Consider the following 17,190-nt stretch of genomic DNA (forward strand, 5'->3'; position numbering starts at 1 on the left):
TTGACCACTGGACACATACACATGCATGCAAATGCACACACATAAATACACACTGAAACCCTGTTGAGAGAGCAGGCATGAGGTTGGTGTGCTGTTAGGACAATGTGTCAGCCCCAGAGGCGCATACATGTGTGTTGGGCATTTGGGGTTAATTAAAGTGGAGCAGCTCTGATGTGTTTCCTGTTTTTCTACTTTTTTATGGACCAAAATGTTGTATCAAGTACTCTTAGAAAAAACAAATCGATATATGTGAGTGCTTGTCACATGAAACAAATCAGACATGACTGAAGAGTATAATAGTGGTTGGGTGGTGGGGGTGGGTGGGACTACATGTATTGTGTGTGAGCAAGTGAGAGGGCAATTCAACTGTTTCTTCTCTGCACTCAGGATTGAGAGAGGACAAGTGAGGGAGAGTGTATATAAGCTTGTGTGTCTGAGTAGGAGAGAGATAGAGAGAGAAAGAGGGAGACAGAGGGAGAGAGCTTTAGCCTGGCTTTCCTCCGCTGTGCCTTTCAGCTCCTCTCTCACTGTAGAAAGAGGCGTGTCCATGGACCAGTATAAAGTCCAAGGAGAGCCACTCGTGTTGAGCCATTCTCAGGAACGAGTCCTTTGAACTGCACACAAGCAAGAGGAGGAAACTGCAGCTATTACTTAAAACACTGCTTTTTGATGACCTGCTTTGCATTTGGACAGTTGTAGACCAGATTTTTTGGTGTTTCAGCAGAGGGTGGGCAAGCTTCTGGACTCAAACTCGAAGACAGAGCAAGACTCACCTGAGCACACTGGTGGATATCGTTCTTGCAACTATTCATTCCAACATAACAAAAACTAGTCCTTATCACCACTACATTTGCCAGTTGGCAGATCAAGAGCAGGCTCCAATTTCTGCGCTGTGAAATTGAATCAGAGGAACGGAGAGCAATACAGCAGAGGCTTTGTGTCCCTGCAATTGAAACACTAACCAGCTGAAAATATCAAAGACCATCCTGGACAAAGCGTTCTTCTCAAACCTCCCTTGTTTGTTTAAAATCTGCTGTTGAAGTATAAAGTGATCAAAAGCCGCATAACACTCAGAGAGGAGAGGGAGGCTAAGGGGACCATATACAAGGGAAAAGGATTGTGTGCAGGTGCCGGGGCTGCCATGGTGCGTGGAGGTGGCATGGCAGTAGTTCCATCCTGCAGGAGCCTGTGGGTGTTTGGTGTCCTGTCGCTGGTGGCGCTGTGCCTGTCAGACCAGGCCATTCGCTGTCCAGTGTGCTCTGAGGAGAGGCTGGCCAGCTGCCGTCTGCCGGAAGGCTGCGAGGAGACGGTGCGGGAGCCCGGCTGTGGCTGCTGCCCCACCTGCGCCCTGCCTAAAGGGGCGCACTGTGGCGTCTACTCACCCCGATGTGGCACAGGCCTCCGCTGCTACCCGCCACGTGGTGTGGAGAGGCCACTGCACTCACTGATGCACGGCCAGGGGGTGTGCACCGATGAGCGGGAGGTGGAGGAGAACTCAGGTGAGAATGAAGAAGGGGTCAGAGCGTGTGTGAACTGATGACTTCTTTTCACTGGGCTCTTGTTCTTTCTTTAAATTATTGTCACTTACATCTGATATCTCTGATATCTCTGCAAATGTCTATGTCAGGATGCTCTCATTGTATGAAGCATGTAACAGCTGTCAGCCACAGCTGACCAGGTCTGTCCAAACCTGACCTGGGCTGGCGTCCCTCCGTCCCTCTCGCTCTGTGGACCCACAGCTGGGCAAACCAGAATATTTTCTGTCTCTGCTGCCTGGGCCTTACCTGAGCTGGGCAGGGTCAGGGTTGGGGGGGTGTGACAATGTGCTGCTTGTTTACCCTAATCTCAGCTAAGCCCTGAACCAGAGCATGCACACACACCAGCTCCTCACGCATGGCCTGATGGGAGAGCGTACACAGTCCCTCTGCTGTCTAGTGGCCGGTCGTTGTGAAAGGGCCCCTGCTGTAAGACGCAGAGCAGGCTTCAGAGAGGCGAGTGGAGGAGGTGTGCTAGATGAGGGTGGGCGTGTGTGCATGTGAGTGTGTGTGAGGACCTTGTACTGTATGTCTGCTGCATGTATCTGCACTCTGTATGACTGTGAAGTACACAAGTTACACCATACCTGTTTTAGTCAAAGAATCATTGCATGTGGTTAATGCAGATGATGACACTAAAAATTCACTTTCCCAGCATTCCTTGTGCAATTATCTCATCATGCCCATATTAAACTGAGATCCTGCAGGTAGGCATGTAGTGCAGGCACTGAAATACATTGTGGCAGTACTAGGAATGTGAGAGTCAATGTGTGTGTGTTAGTAATGGGAGGAGGTAATAAAAGCTGCTGTATGAAATGACTGTAATGGAGTGTGGCTAGTCTGGGGCTATTAGAGCTCTCTGCAATCAGTAATTCACTTGGTGCTCTTTCATGGACGCCCCCATTCCTCCTCCTACTGCTGCTGCAGATGTCTAACTCTTCTTCTGCTGTCAATGTCTCTATCACACTTTTTCTGGGCCAGCTTCTTATTCTCCTCTTTGTTGCATTCCTCTTGCAAAGACGAAAGTCTGTTTCCACTTTCACACAGTGGGATGTCTAATACTGGATGTCTTATCTGCATATCCAGTTCCAGTTCACTGCTTTGACGTTAACTTCTTTCTCCTGATGAAACACTCTCTACTGTTTGTCTTCCTCTGCTTTCCACAAAGGGAGTGGTGTTGATTTCCATTATGCCATATGAAACTATTGTTATAATGTGTCACAGACAAGGTGGTTCTTTCATTTGTTCCAGATTATCTACTAACTGAGTCTAGGCTCCCAGACATTTACTGGTAATGGCAGTAGGCTAGCGTCAGAACACCAAAGACTTGGATCAACTTAGCCAATATAAAACTCCCAGGATGCTCATCTTCATTGCAGCATCTGTTTCCCCTGGCCCTGGGTGTACCCCCCCTCCCCTCCCAAACCCTAACAAGCCTTCGAGCGCATCGCCCACCACGTCCAGCTCCTTCAAGAGGATGAGCTCATCGGCACTCTTGCTGCCAGAGCTGAAATGAGAGCCTTCTGCTCTCTGTACAGGGCCAGCATAGGTTAGGCCGGCACATAGCGTGACTAAATGGAATCAGAGAGACGAGGAAAGCTGTTTAGAGCATGATAAAAATGGAGGGCTGTCTCGTCTTGGCCCACCTCTGTTGATCCACAACGTTTTCTCACGCAGAATGTTCTCACTGAACATTATTTTTGCTTTTTGGTGCTACATTGTTCGATCAGCTGGCCCGGAACTTGGTAATAGTGCACTCAGGGGAGTCTCAGGTCCTTTTGTCCGGGGCGGGGCAGCAGTAGATGGAACATTTTGGAAAGTTCAGAAGTTTTGTAAAGTTCTGTAATCTGAGTGCTGAGTTCTGTCTCCACACTCCTCCTCACCCCTGGAGTCTGTCATAACAAAGCGGGGAAGCTCTGCCCAATAAATCTCACTGTAAATCAATTCTTCTGGGCAGCAGCTCAGATCTGCTGTATAAGAATGTCCAATGTAAACCATGGCAGTAGAGAGACAATCAGAAAGGCACAGGGGAAGGTGAGGAGCAACTCCAGTCATAAGCAGGAGATTTCCTTTGTGGTGCATTCACCATACTTATGCATTATTAAACAAGGGGGTGCATCTCCTGAATACATGTCTGACACTGCCCCACTCCTAGCAACAGTGCACATGCTAGATAAAAATAGAAGAGGGTTTTTAAAAACCAAGAGAATTCATAATGAAAAGGACCCTGGGGAGGAGGCAGAGCTGGACAGCTCATTCAAGGGAATTTAGGGTACTCAGGCTAATAGTTACTGCCCCACATCTAGATACTTCACAAAGATTAGTGCTGTCTCATGACTGTCACTTCATTTTAGGGATAGTTACTATCAATGAAAGGTAAGCAAGAGTTATGAGCTATCAGTCCCGTCCAGCTATCCCTCAAAAATGTATTATTATTTATACTGAATTTCCATAGCAACAACAAGCACTATCCAGCATCTTATGTCAAGGTCTAAGACAGCTTTAGTGCTTCTTAATATCCCATTCTTAGAAAACCTCTCTATCCTAATTCTTAGAATAAATCATCATGCATGTGTTGGCATCTGTTCCTACATTCCAGCCGAGTCTACCCTGGTGTCGTATTCAAATGCTTCCCTTCTGACAGTGAAACGGATATTATTTACAAACTGATACAGATGTCAGATATGAAAAGTCTTACACCTACAGGCACAGAGGGAGTTGCATGAATGAAGCTGTCAGTGGAGTCAGACTCAGTCCAACTATGCCCAATTTGCTGTGACGCACACAGGTCTTTATGAAAGCAGCATGCTAACCTAGATTTTCCTTTCTTCTATGAGCGAGCACCCCTCAGCACATTTTGGGAGTTGTTATCTGGCTGAAGATGTGGATGTATATTCGGAGTGCTATATGAGGATTTTTTTTTTTTTTCAAATCTCTTTGAGCAGATGTCCTCTAATGTTGTGTATTTGCTTTCTTTGGGTTGTGCGGCACATTTGTACAGCTGGGGCTCTTATGCAGGAGTAAATGTGATTAGCTAATTGCTGTCCTCTATGAGACAGGGACCCCCTTCTAGTGTTGGAGCTGAGAGATACACAAACAATCCAGCATTGTCCTAGCCATGAAACACGCTTAACCTGACGAAGGCAGTGGATCCTCAAGGGCTGCAATTTCATATTTGAGCCCAGTATTTCAATAATAACAACACTACAGCAGGTAGTCAGTTTCAAGTCAGTTTCTTGATAACAAATGGTAACTTAAGAAGTGGATTTTGATCATTTATGATCAGTTTTACCTTTCATAGTATTCATTTTCTCTCCTTACACTTCCACCCACACCATGATGTACATATATGTCTGTACATATATTTAAACACTCCACTCAAAATTAACTTAATGCTGTTGCTCTAAATAGTTTGACCTAATTCTCCACAGCTGCAGGCTTTCCTCGATCCATAGATCTATTTATCACATGCAGTAACAGTGCATCAGCAAATGATGGAAGTCTAGGATCTTCCCAGCTCACTGTGACAGAATTTACTCACAAATCTGCAAGTAAATAAATCTTTAAAGCAAGCAATAATGAGGTCTGGTCTATGGAGTTATGTCCCTTAGGTTAAAAATGACTATCATACCTTGGTTCAGTGTATAGTCTTGGATAAGAGACATACATTTAGATGTCTTTGAACATGTTTATATCTAAATGAAAAATAGGGGAAACAGGAGAAAATATGAATCTCAGTGGATTTAGTGAATGCAGGAAAAACCTTGCACTGCATAAAAGTTCCCAAACCATGTTTTATTTTCATCACAGGACACTGTCTTGAACCATGATGTTTTGTCAGGATAAAGGATAATGTTTTTCCTGATGATGATCCATCTGGAAGAGTTTCTTCTCTATCCTTCAGTCATATTTTTGTCTCTGATCCACACCTGTCTGTGTGTGTGTGTGTGTGTGTGCGTGTGTGTATTACAGTTGGCTTAGAAAGGTTTAAGGCCTTAGGCTGAAATATTACCCAATTTTTTCAAACTATTCAGCCAAAGCAGCCAAATTGTTTTCTTTGCTGAAAATTGACAAAATGCAAGAAAGCTGCTGTGGCTGAGAGTGATCATGATTTTATACCTAGCTTCAGTTTCTCTGAACTTTGTTCTGTAGCAGCATTACTGCAGCAACATATGCTTCTTAAGTCAAATCTATAACATCTGTGAAATTAAAGATTTGTCCAATTTAGAATTGAAAGTAGGCATGTGCTTTTTAGATTCTAGTAACTTCATGTTTGTTGCTCCTAATTATTTTCTGCTCTTTCAGGGGTAAATCAGCACTAAATCAAACAGGACAGTAAACTGCTGCTGCTCTGTTCTCTCTGGATTCAGATTCATAAACATGTTTCTGGATGTCTGTTGCATTAGTACAGCAGCAGGTTTCTTGTCTTTGTGATTCAGTGTTGATTCAACTTTCTATCTTTTCTTTGACAAATTACATTTAAAAAGTTCCAAAGTTTTCATTGGCCTTCTTACAGCACATGCCAGTAGTGTTGAACAGTGTTCTTACAACTGCACTAGACAGTGAACCTGATGATTAACTGATTCAAAGAAATGTTCTGCCTGGAACCAGGCAGCCTGATACTCTGGCAGCATGCACTGTTGACTGAAAAGAACAGTTTTTTGGTAGTAAGCCCAGTTTACTTTTGAGCTTGCTGCCAGAATCTCTTGACACTTATCAGAGTGTTACAAAACATTTTGGAGAAGCAGCCTCCCCAAAGAGTATTAACTTTTCAAGAGATTAGTAACTGTCAATATAATTTAATCTATTTTATCTTGGATCAAGAACCACAACACTACAATCAATTTTCCTCTGTCTCTTTGTAAAATTCAAATTTTAAGCTACTCTAGCCAAGTTTTATGGACTGATAAATTTGTTAAAATCAGGCTAATCCCAATGTTTGTGAAACAAAAATGTAGAAAGTGACAGAAGAGAAATGACCCTGCCTGAGGCATAGACCTCAGTAATGGAACTGGTCCCTGGGCTCTAAGCAATGGCTTTGCAATGTAACAAAACAGACAGGATGGATTAAATGCAGAAGATGAATAGTGTATATAATATTAATGAAGTTAAAATAAATTTGAATCATCAGCAATACTGATTGCACCACTTGTCTGCTATTTGTTTCTTGTGTATTTTGGGAGTAAGAGTGTGTTGGCAAGTCTGGTTTTCTGCAAATGGACTTATCTTGTAAATTTCATTGTTGCATTGTGGGGAAAATAATTTGAGAAATAAGCCTCAGTGAGGTTATTTGACACCTGCCAACTATGTTTTCACATCCTGGAAAATACTGGATTCTTCTAGTTCTCTCTGTCTAGTTCACTTATTTTTATAAGAGACTAAACCGTGGAGGTCATAAATAAAGATGTTGAGCTGAGTCCTGAGTGAGAAATTTTACAGTTGAAAAATAAACTCTTATGTATGTTATCTACCTCACTTCATGAGTGCCCTGCAACTGTCCTCATCATGTCTGTATCAAATAGATCACAAATGATGTCCTGACCTTTAAAAGGGTGCACCTCCTTGTTTTTGTACAATGTTTCACATAGTGGACTCTTATGGCTGAGTTCCAAGATCTAAGCTATAACAGGAGTATAAACCATAGGAAAGTACTCTGCCAATCTCCCTGAGTGTAACTAAATATTTATTTGAGGAGGATATTTGTCTTTGGGGTTTACAAGCTCAGCCTTAAAGACACTAACAGTGGAATCTGAAATCTGATGACCCCTTTGGTTCCTTTTGTCACTGTTTTACAGACTGCAGAGAGAAGGTAAATATACTGAATAAACAGAAGATGTAGCATTGACATAGATTAAATGATGTCACCGCATTGAACTTGTGTAAAGTGTTTTTTCCTGTGACAGAAAGCACGTTCATCAAGAGAGATAGGGTCTGCCAATCAGAATGCTTTCACTGAACCCATACTGAATTATGCTCACATGCCCAGTGGCCAGACTTGATGAATGCATTTGCAAGTGCTGCAGTCAATATGTGACAACAGATATTTCAGTAGGAACTTGAACGTCCAAGTCATGCTGTTTATTGTCTACCAGCTTTGGAATTTGTCAGTCAAATGCTAACAAAATGGAGCCAGTTGGATATTGTATTGTCTTTGTTCCATGCTATTAAAATCACTAGTTTCACGAATGAACTTAATGATGAATTCAACCTGCTGATAAACATATTGGTCTTTGTTTATTGCTGTTTAGAGCTTTGGCTCTTTAACATGTGCTACAAAACAGAGGAGACAAGTACAGGCTGTCCCTGATTCTGAGTATGATTTACAAAAGACCTTTCTTTATCTTTGCTGCTGCACCTGTGACTGGCATTGCACTGCAGTGCATCAGCTCCAGAGCTGATAATGCACTGTAGGAATTATATTTTAAAGCTGCTGATCCAAATCAAATGAAACCACACAGAGAAGTGGCGACTTCCTCCATGGAAAACAGCAGTGGTAGCAAACAGGACATGCCACCCCTGACCCACTTCTAAATCACTTTGGCTCACCCTGCAAAAGAGCGTGGAATCGGAAAAGTGTGAACTGGCAAAAGAGGAAAAAGAACAACTTGGAATGAAGGCAACAGCTGAAACCCTGTTGGCTCTTGTGGAACAAAGTGCTGATGAGCAAAGCTTAACAGCAACAAGACTAAAAATACAAACAGCCAAGAGACACTTCCCCCCCAGACAAGCCAAGCCAAGCAAGATGACTGTCTATGAAGTTTAGAGAAACCCAGTCAACTTCTAAATCCTGTTGCAGAGCTGTAAAAAATTTTAATCATCACCAGAAAATGGCCCAGGATTGATGCCTGAATACAGCAGAGATAGGGACAAGCCCAACAGCCACAGTAATACTGCACTGCAATACTAGTTTGGATGTGTGTAAGTATGCCCTCATGCATGCATCTGGGCCTGAGAAAAGGCTTTACATTGCACACAATTACAGAGGCTACTGACCCACCTTCTTTGTCTCTTTGCCAGCAGCAATTACCTGGATGCCTGGCAGTGACCTTAGATATTAACGAGACCTCAGATCTGGTTCAATCATCAGAGCGAGAACAGCTTTAAAATGGTAGAACCAGAGTCTAAAAAAAAATTCCACCATTGATCTGTAAAATATCATAGATTATGAGCAGAAAGCATGATGCCAAGTCTTATAACCCACAGGAGAAAGGCAAGATACATGTGCATAAAGACACAAACATCTGTCTCTTACTTTGCCCATCTTGAGCCCCAAGCCACCAACAAGCACACATACACACCCAGTTGTGCCCACTTGTGACAGTACAAATACCCTCTAACAACCTCCATCTGGCACAGGCTGAGGTTGTTGTGGAAGGGTGGAGAGTGAAGAGGGAGGGGGGCATTTCCTGAGGAAGCAGCTGGCTGCCTGCAGGGCTACAGAACTGCAGGATTATAGGGATGCAAAGGTGAATGTGGCACAGACCACAATGTACAGAGGGTGGTAGAACAGGGGTGGTGTCATTTTAAAAAGCCTCAGAGCTCGTGGCATGACTGTGGTGCAGTAGTTGAGAGTACCAGGGTGAGAGCTGAGGTACAGATTACCCCCCCCCAGGGCAGGAACATGGCTCTGTGTCCTTGAGGTTAACCTGGCCTCATTTTTAGCCTACATTTCACCACGTTCAGCTGTATAGGATGTTATGCAGAAGGACAAGGAGAATAGCTGAACAGTCCTGCTCTATATATGCAACCATATGCTGTAAATTATGTTCAAATCATGAAAACATTACATCATCATGTTGCACTGACAATCATGCAACAAAATTTCTTGACAAACTGTAATGTAACACATATGACAGTGTATTGTTCACCTTGTTGAGTCTGAGAACTTAAGCATTATTCCTTGCCCTTTAGCGGTGGACAGGCAGGATGAGATCATCCCAGAGCACCCAAACAACAGCAATATCCGGTGCAGTCCACAAGACAAACGCTGCATACAGAAGACCCTGGCCCGACACCCTCCTAAATCCACAAATCAGAGAAGCAACACCGCCAGGGAGGAGACTAAGGCAGCACTGGTGAGAGAACCAATCTTCTAACACCTTATCAGTTTCACAGAAAACAACAAACCCAGGCAATTCCCTCTGCAATACATGCCTCAGCACCAGCAGGTGTTTTACATTAGGGCTTTATAGTTCCAAAGCCACGAGTGTAACAGTCGGGCTATAAATTGTACAAATTAGTTATTTACAGACTATAACATTTAATTGCGGTCTTGTGAAATAAAGTACAGGTGGACATTGACATCAACATGCAATTTGCTGTTTTAAAATTGGCAAGAGCATGGTCATAACAACCTCATTAACCAGCAACAGGCTGTTTTTACCACCTTTTAGAACATTCGTTTAACAAGGAAATGTGTTACATGAATGCACAGCATTGCCTCAGTCTCTCACAATAAGATTTATTTGGGCTGCTCAACCAGGTAGGTTTATTATTTTTGGATTCCATATTTTTTTTACTTTATGATTTCTAAGTCTTTGTGGGGATACAGTTGGAGGGGCTGTGCAGATTGATTTATTCACATGTGATTACTAGTTGGCTTGTAAAATCAGTGCAACCAAGTCACAATACTATTTACATACTGATACTGTTCATTTAAAAGCACAAACAGGATAAGCATGTTGACATTTCTTGAGGTCAAATTAAAACCTATGTGATGCTGAATTTAGGTATTAGACCACAACAGCCCTTTGACTTAGATTCAAATAAATAAATCATGATGGCAAAAGTCAACTTGAGACAGTGAATTTTAATATCATCAGACTGAAAAATCTCTTCTGTGCAACAACTTCAACAAGTTCCCAGATAATGAGCACTGAAGGCAATAGGCTCAGCAAGTAAAACAGAATTTGTTAGTAATGACAAAGCATACAGTAAATCCAATCTTTTACACATTTATTTCTATCCATTATTCATTAGTTTTCAGTTTGAGTTTTTAACTCATGGTGGATGAATTTTCATTTTAGCTCAACTTTCGATTTTCTCATCCATTTTAAAAGTTTTCTCACCACAGTGCAAATGTCTATGGCTGGAACTCTGCTGATGATCAAAAATGATCTCTCCTACAGGCTCCATGTCGTGCTGAGCTACAAAGAGCACTGGACAGATTGGCATCAAATACCCGCACACATGATGATCTCTTTACAATCCCTATACCCAACTGTGACAAGAACGGGGATTTCCATGCTAAACAGGTCAGTGATTTCAAAAACAACCACTCACTATGAGCTTCAATGAATCACTGAGCAGACCACTATTTGGCCATGTGTATTGGTGAACTGTGAATCTTTATTATTAAGCCAATGCAAATAAAATGCCTATCTCTATACTTCAAACTGTTGAAACTTTTAAACTACATCAGCAATCTGTGGGCCAAAACACAAAGCATGCCTGCAGCTGATGAAATACTGTCTTACTAGTTCAAGATCAACACAAAAGTGTCTCCAAGCAGACTGTTGTGCTAATGCCAAGACCTTATTTTTCTAAGCTCACATGAAAAGTGATTTACTTTCAGAAATCAAGAGTTGAACCCTGTGTGTAAAGTGGTTTCCCCTAAACTCTTGAACAATAATCACGTTATTGCTGTGATGGATGCAATTAGCTTTTGGATGCAGTTGCTTTTTTTGTTATTCTGCCTCTGCAAGATTGGGCAACTATGCAGATAAGAGTAAGAGAATCAGAGAACATAAAACACAGATAAGACTGCTCTGAGCTGCATATGCAATCAAAGCAGCAGACACAGAACTAGTGATAAAAGGAAAAAGCTCTGCTAAGGCACCAGTCATCAAGAGTTTGAGTTATGTTGATTGCGTAACATGGTTAACGTATCTCTGTCTGCTCATTCACAGGCATCTGTTTACTGTTTAACCAAAACTGCACTGTGATAAAAACTATTGGGAAGTAAAGCACAGGTCATGAGGGGCAACTGGGAATCATTTCATGGCAGGGTTGCTGTGAGATTGTTAACTGGTCTTGGAGGTCTTTTTAAACTACAGAAAAAGTCACATAATAGATTTTGTATTACAGTAATTGTTAAAAGCTCATACAAAGAATCTTGGAGGATTTGAGTCAAATTATTAAATTATTTGAAATACTTGAGGCAACTTTCAGTGCCAGCTGGGTGTTATTTACCCTAATGTATGACTGTTTTTCATTAACTGGTGTTAAAATATTGTTATACCTGACAAACTCCAGTCATTTGACCATTTACACAGAATAAAGCCAAGAGCCTTAAAACAATAAAAGTGTCTTTAAAAGCTTTAAAAGCCAGGTCTGATGTCACGTTATAGAATTACAGCCCTGCCAACAGAACAGTGACTGCTCTTTCAAGATAATCAAACTGCTCTGTAACCTCTTACCTAGTGCTCAACTTTTATATAAACCTGCATTAGTCGATTCTTCAGAGCAGCACAACATGTCTGGCTCTTTACTGCAGCTGCTAAATGCTCCACTGTGCTCACCTGCTAGTCGTTAACTTTGTCACTGATGGTGTAGAGTGGATTTTAGTTTAGTTTAGTCTTTTAGTTTAAAACTGCTACCCATTGCTGCAGAGTTGAGTGTTAATTCTCTGTGGCTTCATCTCTATGAATGACCCCTTTTGCATTACATTCCAATCTTTTGATCCATTGCTAATATGAAAATATTGTGTAGAGCAGCTTTAATATTTGCACCAGTAGTTAAAAAAGATGTATAGCTTATTGATCTTGATGCCCACAGTGTCATCCTGCACGTGACGGCCAGCGGGGAAAGTGCTGGTGTGTGGATCAGAAGACAGGCATGAGACTGCCAGGGCCATTGGAGCAGCGAGGGGATCTGGACTGCCACCAGTTAATGACTGCCACCCTGAGGGACTGAGAAGTGAGAAATGGCATTGGGGGTGCAGGACCAGCTGAATTCTACTGGTGCTTAGTAGCAGAACTACATGAGGAAAGGACTTTGCCCTAAAGCCTCGCTTCACCTGAGGCCACCGGTACTTGACCTTGCGCAACAAAAAGGAAAACATTGAATTGAGTTCTTCTGCTATTTTGTTTCTGTGTGTGACAGTATGATCTCTGAGTCTTTTAAGCACTTGTTGTGTATTGTTTCTACTATGTGAACCTAAGTCTTTAGACAGATGCGCTTTAAAGTAACAGGTGGCAGAAAAAAAAACTTCCACAGATAAGAGTTGTAGTTGTGATCTTTGTTAGAGAGCAAAATCTGTTATTTTCTCTAGTCTAACTTCAGTGTAGTATTCTTGAAAAGTTACAAGAAAAGGCATCAACCCCACTAGATAGTCAGACTTGAGACAAAACAGGGGATGTTAGTATTTGTTTTATTCTTTCTGGAACACTGGATCAGTTGGAATTACTGCATCAGGACAATCCAGAAAGATTCTCAACTAAAGGAATTAGTATTAGTTTTTCACACAATACGTGTAAGTACTTGTAATGTGTGGCTCCTACACTGTCCCATATGTTGCAAACTCCACCCATCTGGTAAGTTGGTAAAAACAAACCATAAAATGTGTTTGCAAACACAAAGTCTAGTTCAGCAACAACACAAGGTAGCAATAAAAGATGTGATGAGAACAATAGATAAAAAGAAAAAAGAAAAAAGAAAAAGGAAAAAGGGGTAAGAAAGGAATGCAACAGCCCCCTGATTTGAGTTATCAGATGATAAGCCATAGCTTTTCACAACATGGACACCAAAGTGAAAAGCAATACTCATTTGAAAAACTGTATCTCTGAAAGCCCGGAATAGGTTTGCTCCATCACCCAATGGTTAACTCTGCATCCCCCTCTCTTTGCCAACAAGCTCTCTCTAGCATTGTGGTCCAGAAGGTCTGGCAGTGTAGCTGGGCTACAAACTCTGTACACTGCTGATAGGATAATCTTATTTTTCCAGCTGGTGCTAAGATGCCAGTGTGACTCTCATGTTTGTATGAATATGTTTCAACATACAGGATTTCTCTCCAAACAGACTGCTTGGCAGATCTTTGGTGGTGCTATATACTGACTGTGCCAAAATACAAAACAAAAATGGCTTCTGCACTTTTTGGGCATTGTCTAAGGATTGGAACAGAAGACTGAGATTTTCAGGAAGTGGCGCAATTAGCATCAGCAAGTGTGAGGATCACTTCTATGTGTGACCATCTGCACTAGCTATTGACAAAGGCTTTCCATGTATGTTTTTATGTTATTGTCAAAATATGAAAGTAACATAACTCATTAGCTTTGCACTATCATTACAGCTAATTGGCTGAATGTTTCATTGGCCAGTATTGTAAACTGCTGGCAGATGTTTTAAATATACAAGCAGAGTGTAATAACTTGTGATGATTATGGCAGCAATGCAACCTCTAGCTAACATGAAGCTTTGAATAGAGGACTTTGGTGTAGCAGTAAAGACAACAGAATGATCATGGGGAAACCAGAATTTCCTCTGTTAATCTGACATTGCTAGTTATCGGTTTTCATATCATCTGTAGGGCATCACACATACAATTAAAGGAGTGTATTACCAGTGTAAGTGACATGGCTACTCCTGGTAATATTCTTGTAGCAATCTGATTGTATTAGTGGAATGCATAACTTGTTTGGGGTAGAGTAGCAGGTTTAAGCTAATGCTGGTGTTTCTCATCATCAGATATGGACAACCTGCTCTATCTGGTCCACGAGACACTTTGGTTATTATATTATATTACTCAAGAAAAGATTCATCGTGTGGATGGATGGTCATTATTGATGTTGGATGCCTGGGTTTGAGTTCACTAGTGAAGAGGGAAAACAGCATAGAAAGTCAGGTCAATTCCACACTGATTACAGTGTAGTACTATCAGATTTGTTGAAAAGAAAAAAGACAGACTCACAGCCACTGTCATACAGTGGATTTTTTTACTCTTTTTGTTTTCTATGTCTCCACACTTTGATTTTACCTCAGTATTAGTTAAGCTTTAAAAAACCGTTTGAATGCTACACACTGATGGGTGGTCAATGGCTAACTCCATTATTTTTTAACCTGGGACTCATATTACCATGTTTTTGGGTGTGAATGACTGACAGAGACAAAAATCTTCAGAATAGATGCAGTGCAGTTCCCACATTCTGTGAGCAAGAATGGTATAACTGGCCACTGCAAACAGCAGCTGCAATGTAATCCAATGAGCAACTGTCCTCCTCAAAGTACATACACTAATGTGCCTGATAGACTCAGAATGTTATTATGAGAGTCTGACAACATGACGGAAAGGCTACCTACAGAGACAGACTTTTTTATTCAAGTAAGATCCTTTTTGGTTAACCAGAAACATAACTATCAATCCCTACCAGACTTCACTGACAAAAACAGTCATTTTACAGAGCACAACACAGGAGTTACTGGAACACCACTGCCTCGATTGTATTGTTTGTTTGTGTTATTGTATGGTACTTTTACTAATGTAACGGATGTGAATACTTCTTCCACCACTGAAAGTCATACAATAAGACAAACAAGGCAGCAGTACTCCAACAGCTCTCGTGTTCTGTGACATCAAATGACCATGATAGCCCATTACAGTGTTCTTGCTCAATATTGAACCCATTCCAAAGATTTTTGTCCCCCTCAATCATTTACATTCAAAAACCAAGTTCAAGGTTCAAAAATAACAGTTATACATTAATTTAGCTCCACACAGAAATAAGTGAATGACATTATAATTATGTGTTATTATTATTATTATTATTATTATTATTATTAGTACGCATTTTCTGCACATTTTCTCACACCGAATTTGGTCTAATCTTGCAGTAGAATATGCATGTAAAGAGAAAAATCATCTAACTCTCCTATTTGTTTATTGTGCAAGGTTTTAAAAGTAGTTGCTCTTGCCCAGTAATCTCAACCCTTGCTAACAGCTGATATGAGCCAGCTCATCCCCAAAATAAATCTGACAAATATTCTTGTTTTCAATAGACTGAGGGTTTTTCTGATCTCTCCTGCATTCTGAAGGTGATTGAGGTTATGAGAGTGAAATTCTACAGGATTAAAACCATCCTTCTACTACTTGTACACATAAAACATTGATGATTTTGCTACAAAACTCACTTAAGAAACTGAGATAAATAACGTAAAGAAAATTACAAATATTCACAACCTGTAATCTTAAATGATAATATATAATTCAAACAAAAATCATCAAAGGTAACTCCTCTTCTTGTCTTTGTGTTAACCTAGTTAGCCTAGTGTTAGCCAGTTTTATTCCTCAATGTAGAAGAAATGTATCCAAAGGAAGTGCACCAAAACACAGACAGATAGAAAGAAGATGGTCTGAGTGGAGAATCATTGCTACAGCTTAAAAAAAAACAAACATCAAAAACCAAATATCCTAATAATCGTTCCAAAGACTACAAAGTATCTGGAGACGTCAATACTCATTCAGTGAACTGCATGCACACAAGAAAGTTCCAGCACAATCCTATCTTATCATTCATCAGCTAATGAAGTGTCACTAAACACATTCAAACACATTTCTTTGCTAAATCATCTTAATCTTTGAGAGAGATGGCAATGGTTTCGGCTTTGATTTTGTAAAGGCCTTCTAACTACATAAACTGTGTATTTGAGCTATAGTACATTGCTTGATCTCTGACTTTGCTGTACTGGACTGTAATTGCATTTCCTGAGAATAGACTGTTCCTTTTTGCCTTTGATATTCTCTGTTAATATGTAGAAGATATGAAGTAATGTTTGCATGCATCCAAATGGACTGGGGTAGGGAACAGCTATGGTCTTGTGTATCTCGTCCAGAACAGGACTGTTATATTCAAACACTGAAGTGATCAAAGAACTGAAATATAGAGTTTAAACCGATGAAATAATCAGTTACATTGTAAATGTTTACCTGATGAAAATGTACACATTGTAATAAATCAATTAAAAACACTTTAGAAACTATAATATTGTTGCCTTTGCTGTTATTATTAGTAACATTAATTATATTAGCAGTAGTATTAGATTATTTTAGCTTATTACAAATATGCAGGTACAGTATATATGTTGACAAGAGCCTGCTGTATAGACATGCCAGTGATATGTTTTGAAAAGACTGTTTTGATTGAATTTCAGTGTTTTGATATAAATAACAGTTAGAAAAGGTTTCTGTATAGCTTGTACAATCTTTACACACCAATAATCAATACACAAAGAAAAATCAGTAGTTTTAGTTTGGCATACTGTTTTAAAATAATCTTTCAAATCCATTTACTACCAATAATCCATGCTTGTCCACATTAAATGCTACTTCTGTTAGAGTCTACTATAGGTCAGTATAGTTTGTTATAGCTCTGAGTTTTAAAGGATACATTTTTCATTATGAAGGAAATGCTGATTGCACAACATAATGGTTATAGAATAATCACACCACTGTAGTTTAAATTAATTCCTTCCGCTTTGGCTATGCAATTCTGTCTGCCACCTGGCATGGATTTTCACAGAAAAATGAAGGTTCAATTTACGGCACAAAGGAAGTGTGCTTGTCAGTATACTACCATAACAGAAAGAAGACAGTGCTTTTGTAACTTTCCCCCGGTAGCAGAAATGCTGCAGTAACTTTGGAAACTCTCCCCAACAAAAGAAA

General features: G+C 40.6%; 1 protein-coding gene across 1 annotated transcript; it reads left to right on the top strand.

Moving 5' to 3' along the window:
• Positions 1–564: 564 nt before the first annotated feature.
• Positions 565–16,511, top strand: LOC108884527 (insulin-like growth factor-binding protein 4). The gene is made up of 4 exons (XM_018678458.2): positions 565–1,499; positions 9,447–9,610; positions 10,664–10,789; positions 12,312–16,511. The coding sequence occupies exons 1-4, from the start codon at positions 1,142–1,144 to the stop codon at positions 12,447–12,449; spliced, it is 786 nt and encodes a 261-aa protein (XP_018533974.1). The 5' UTR covers positions 565–1,141; the 3' UTR covers positions 12,450–16,511.
• The last annotated feature ends 679 nt before the right edge of the window (positions 16,512–17,190 follow it).

Source organism: Lates calcarifer, linkage group LG5 (genome assembly GCF_001640805.2).
Source record: "Lates calcarifer isolate ASB-BC8 linkage group LG5, TLL_Latcal_v3, whole genome shotgun sequence".
NCBI lineage: Eukaryota > Metazoa > Chordata > Actinopteri > Centropomidae > Lates > Lates calcarifer.

Coding starts and splice junctions, on each gene's coding strand:
- LOC108884527 (XM_018678458.2), top strand. CDS start 1,142: ATGGTGCGTGGAGGTGGCATGGCAGTAGTTCCATCCTGCAGGAGCCTG. Junction 1,500..9,446: donor GGAGGTGGAGGAGAACTCAG/GTGAGAATGAAG, acceptor CTTGCCCTTTAG/CGGTGGACAGGCAGGATGAG. Junction 9,611..10,663: donor AGGAGACTAAGGCAGCACTG/GTGAGAGAACCA, acceptor TCTCTCCTACAG/GCTCCATGTCGTGCTGAGCT.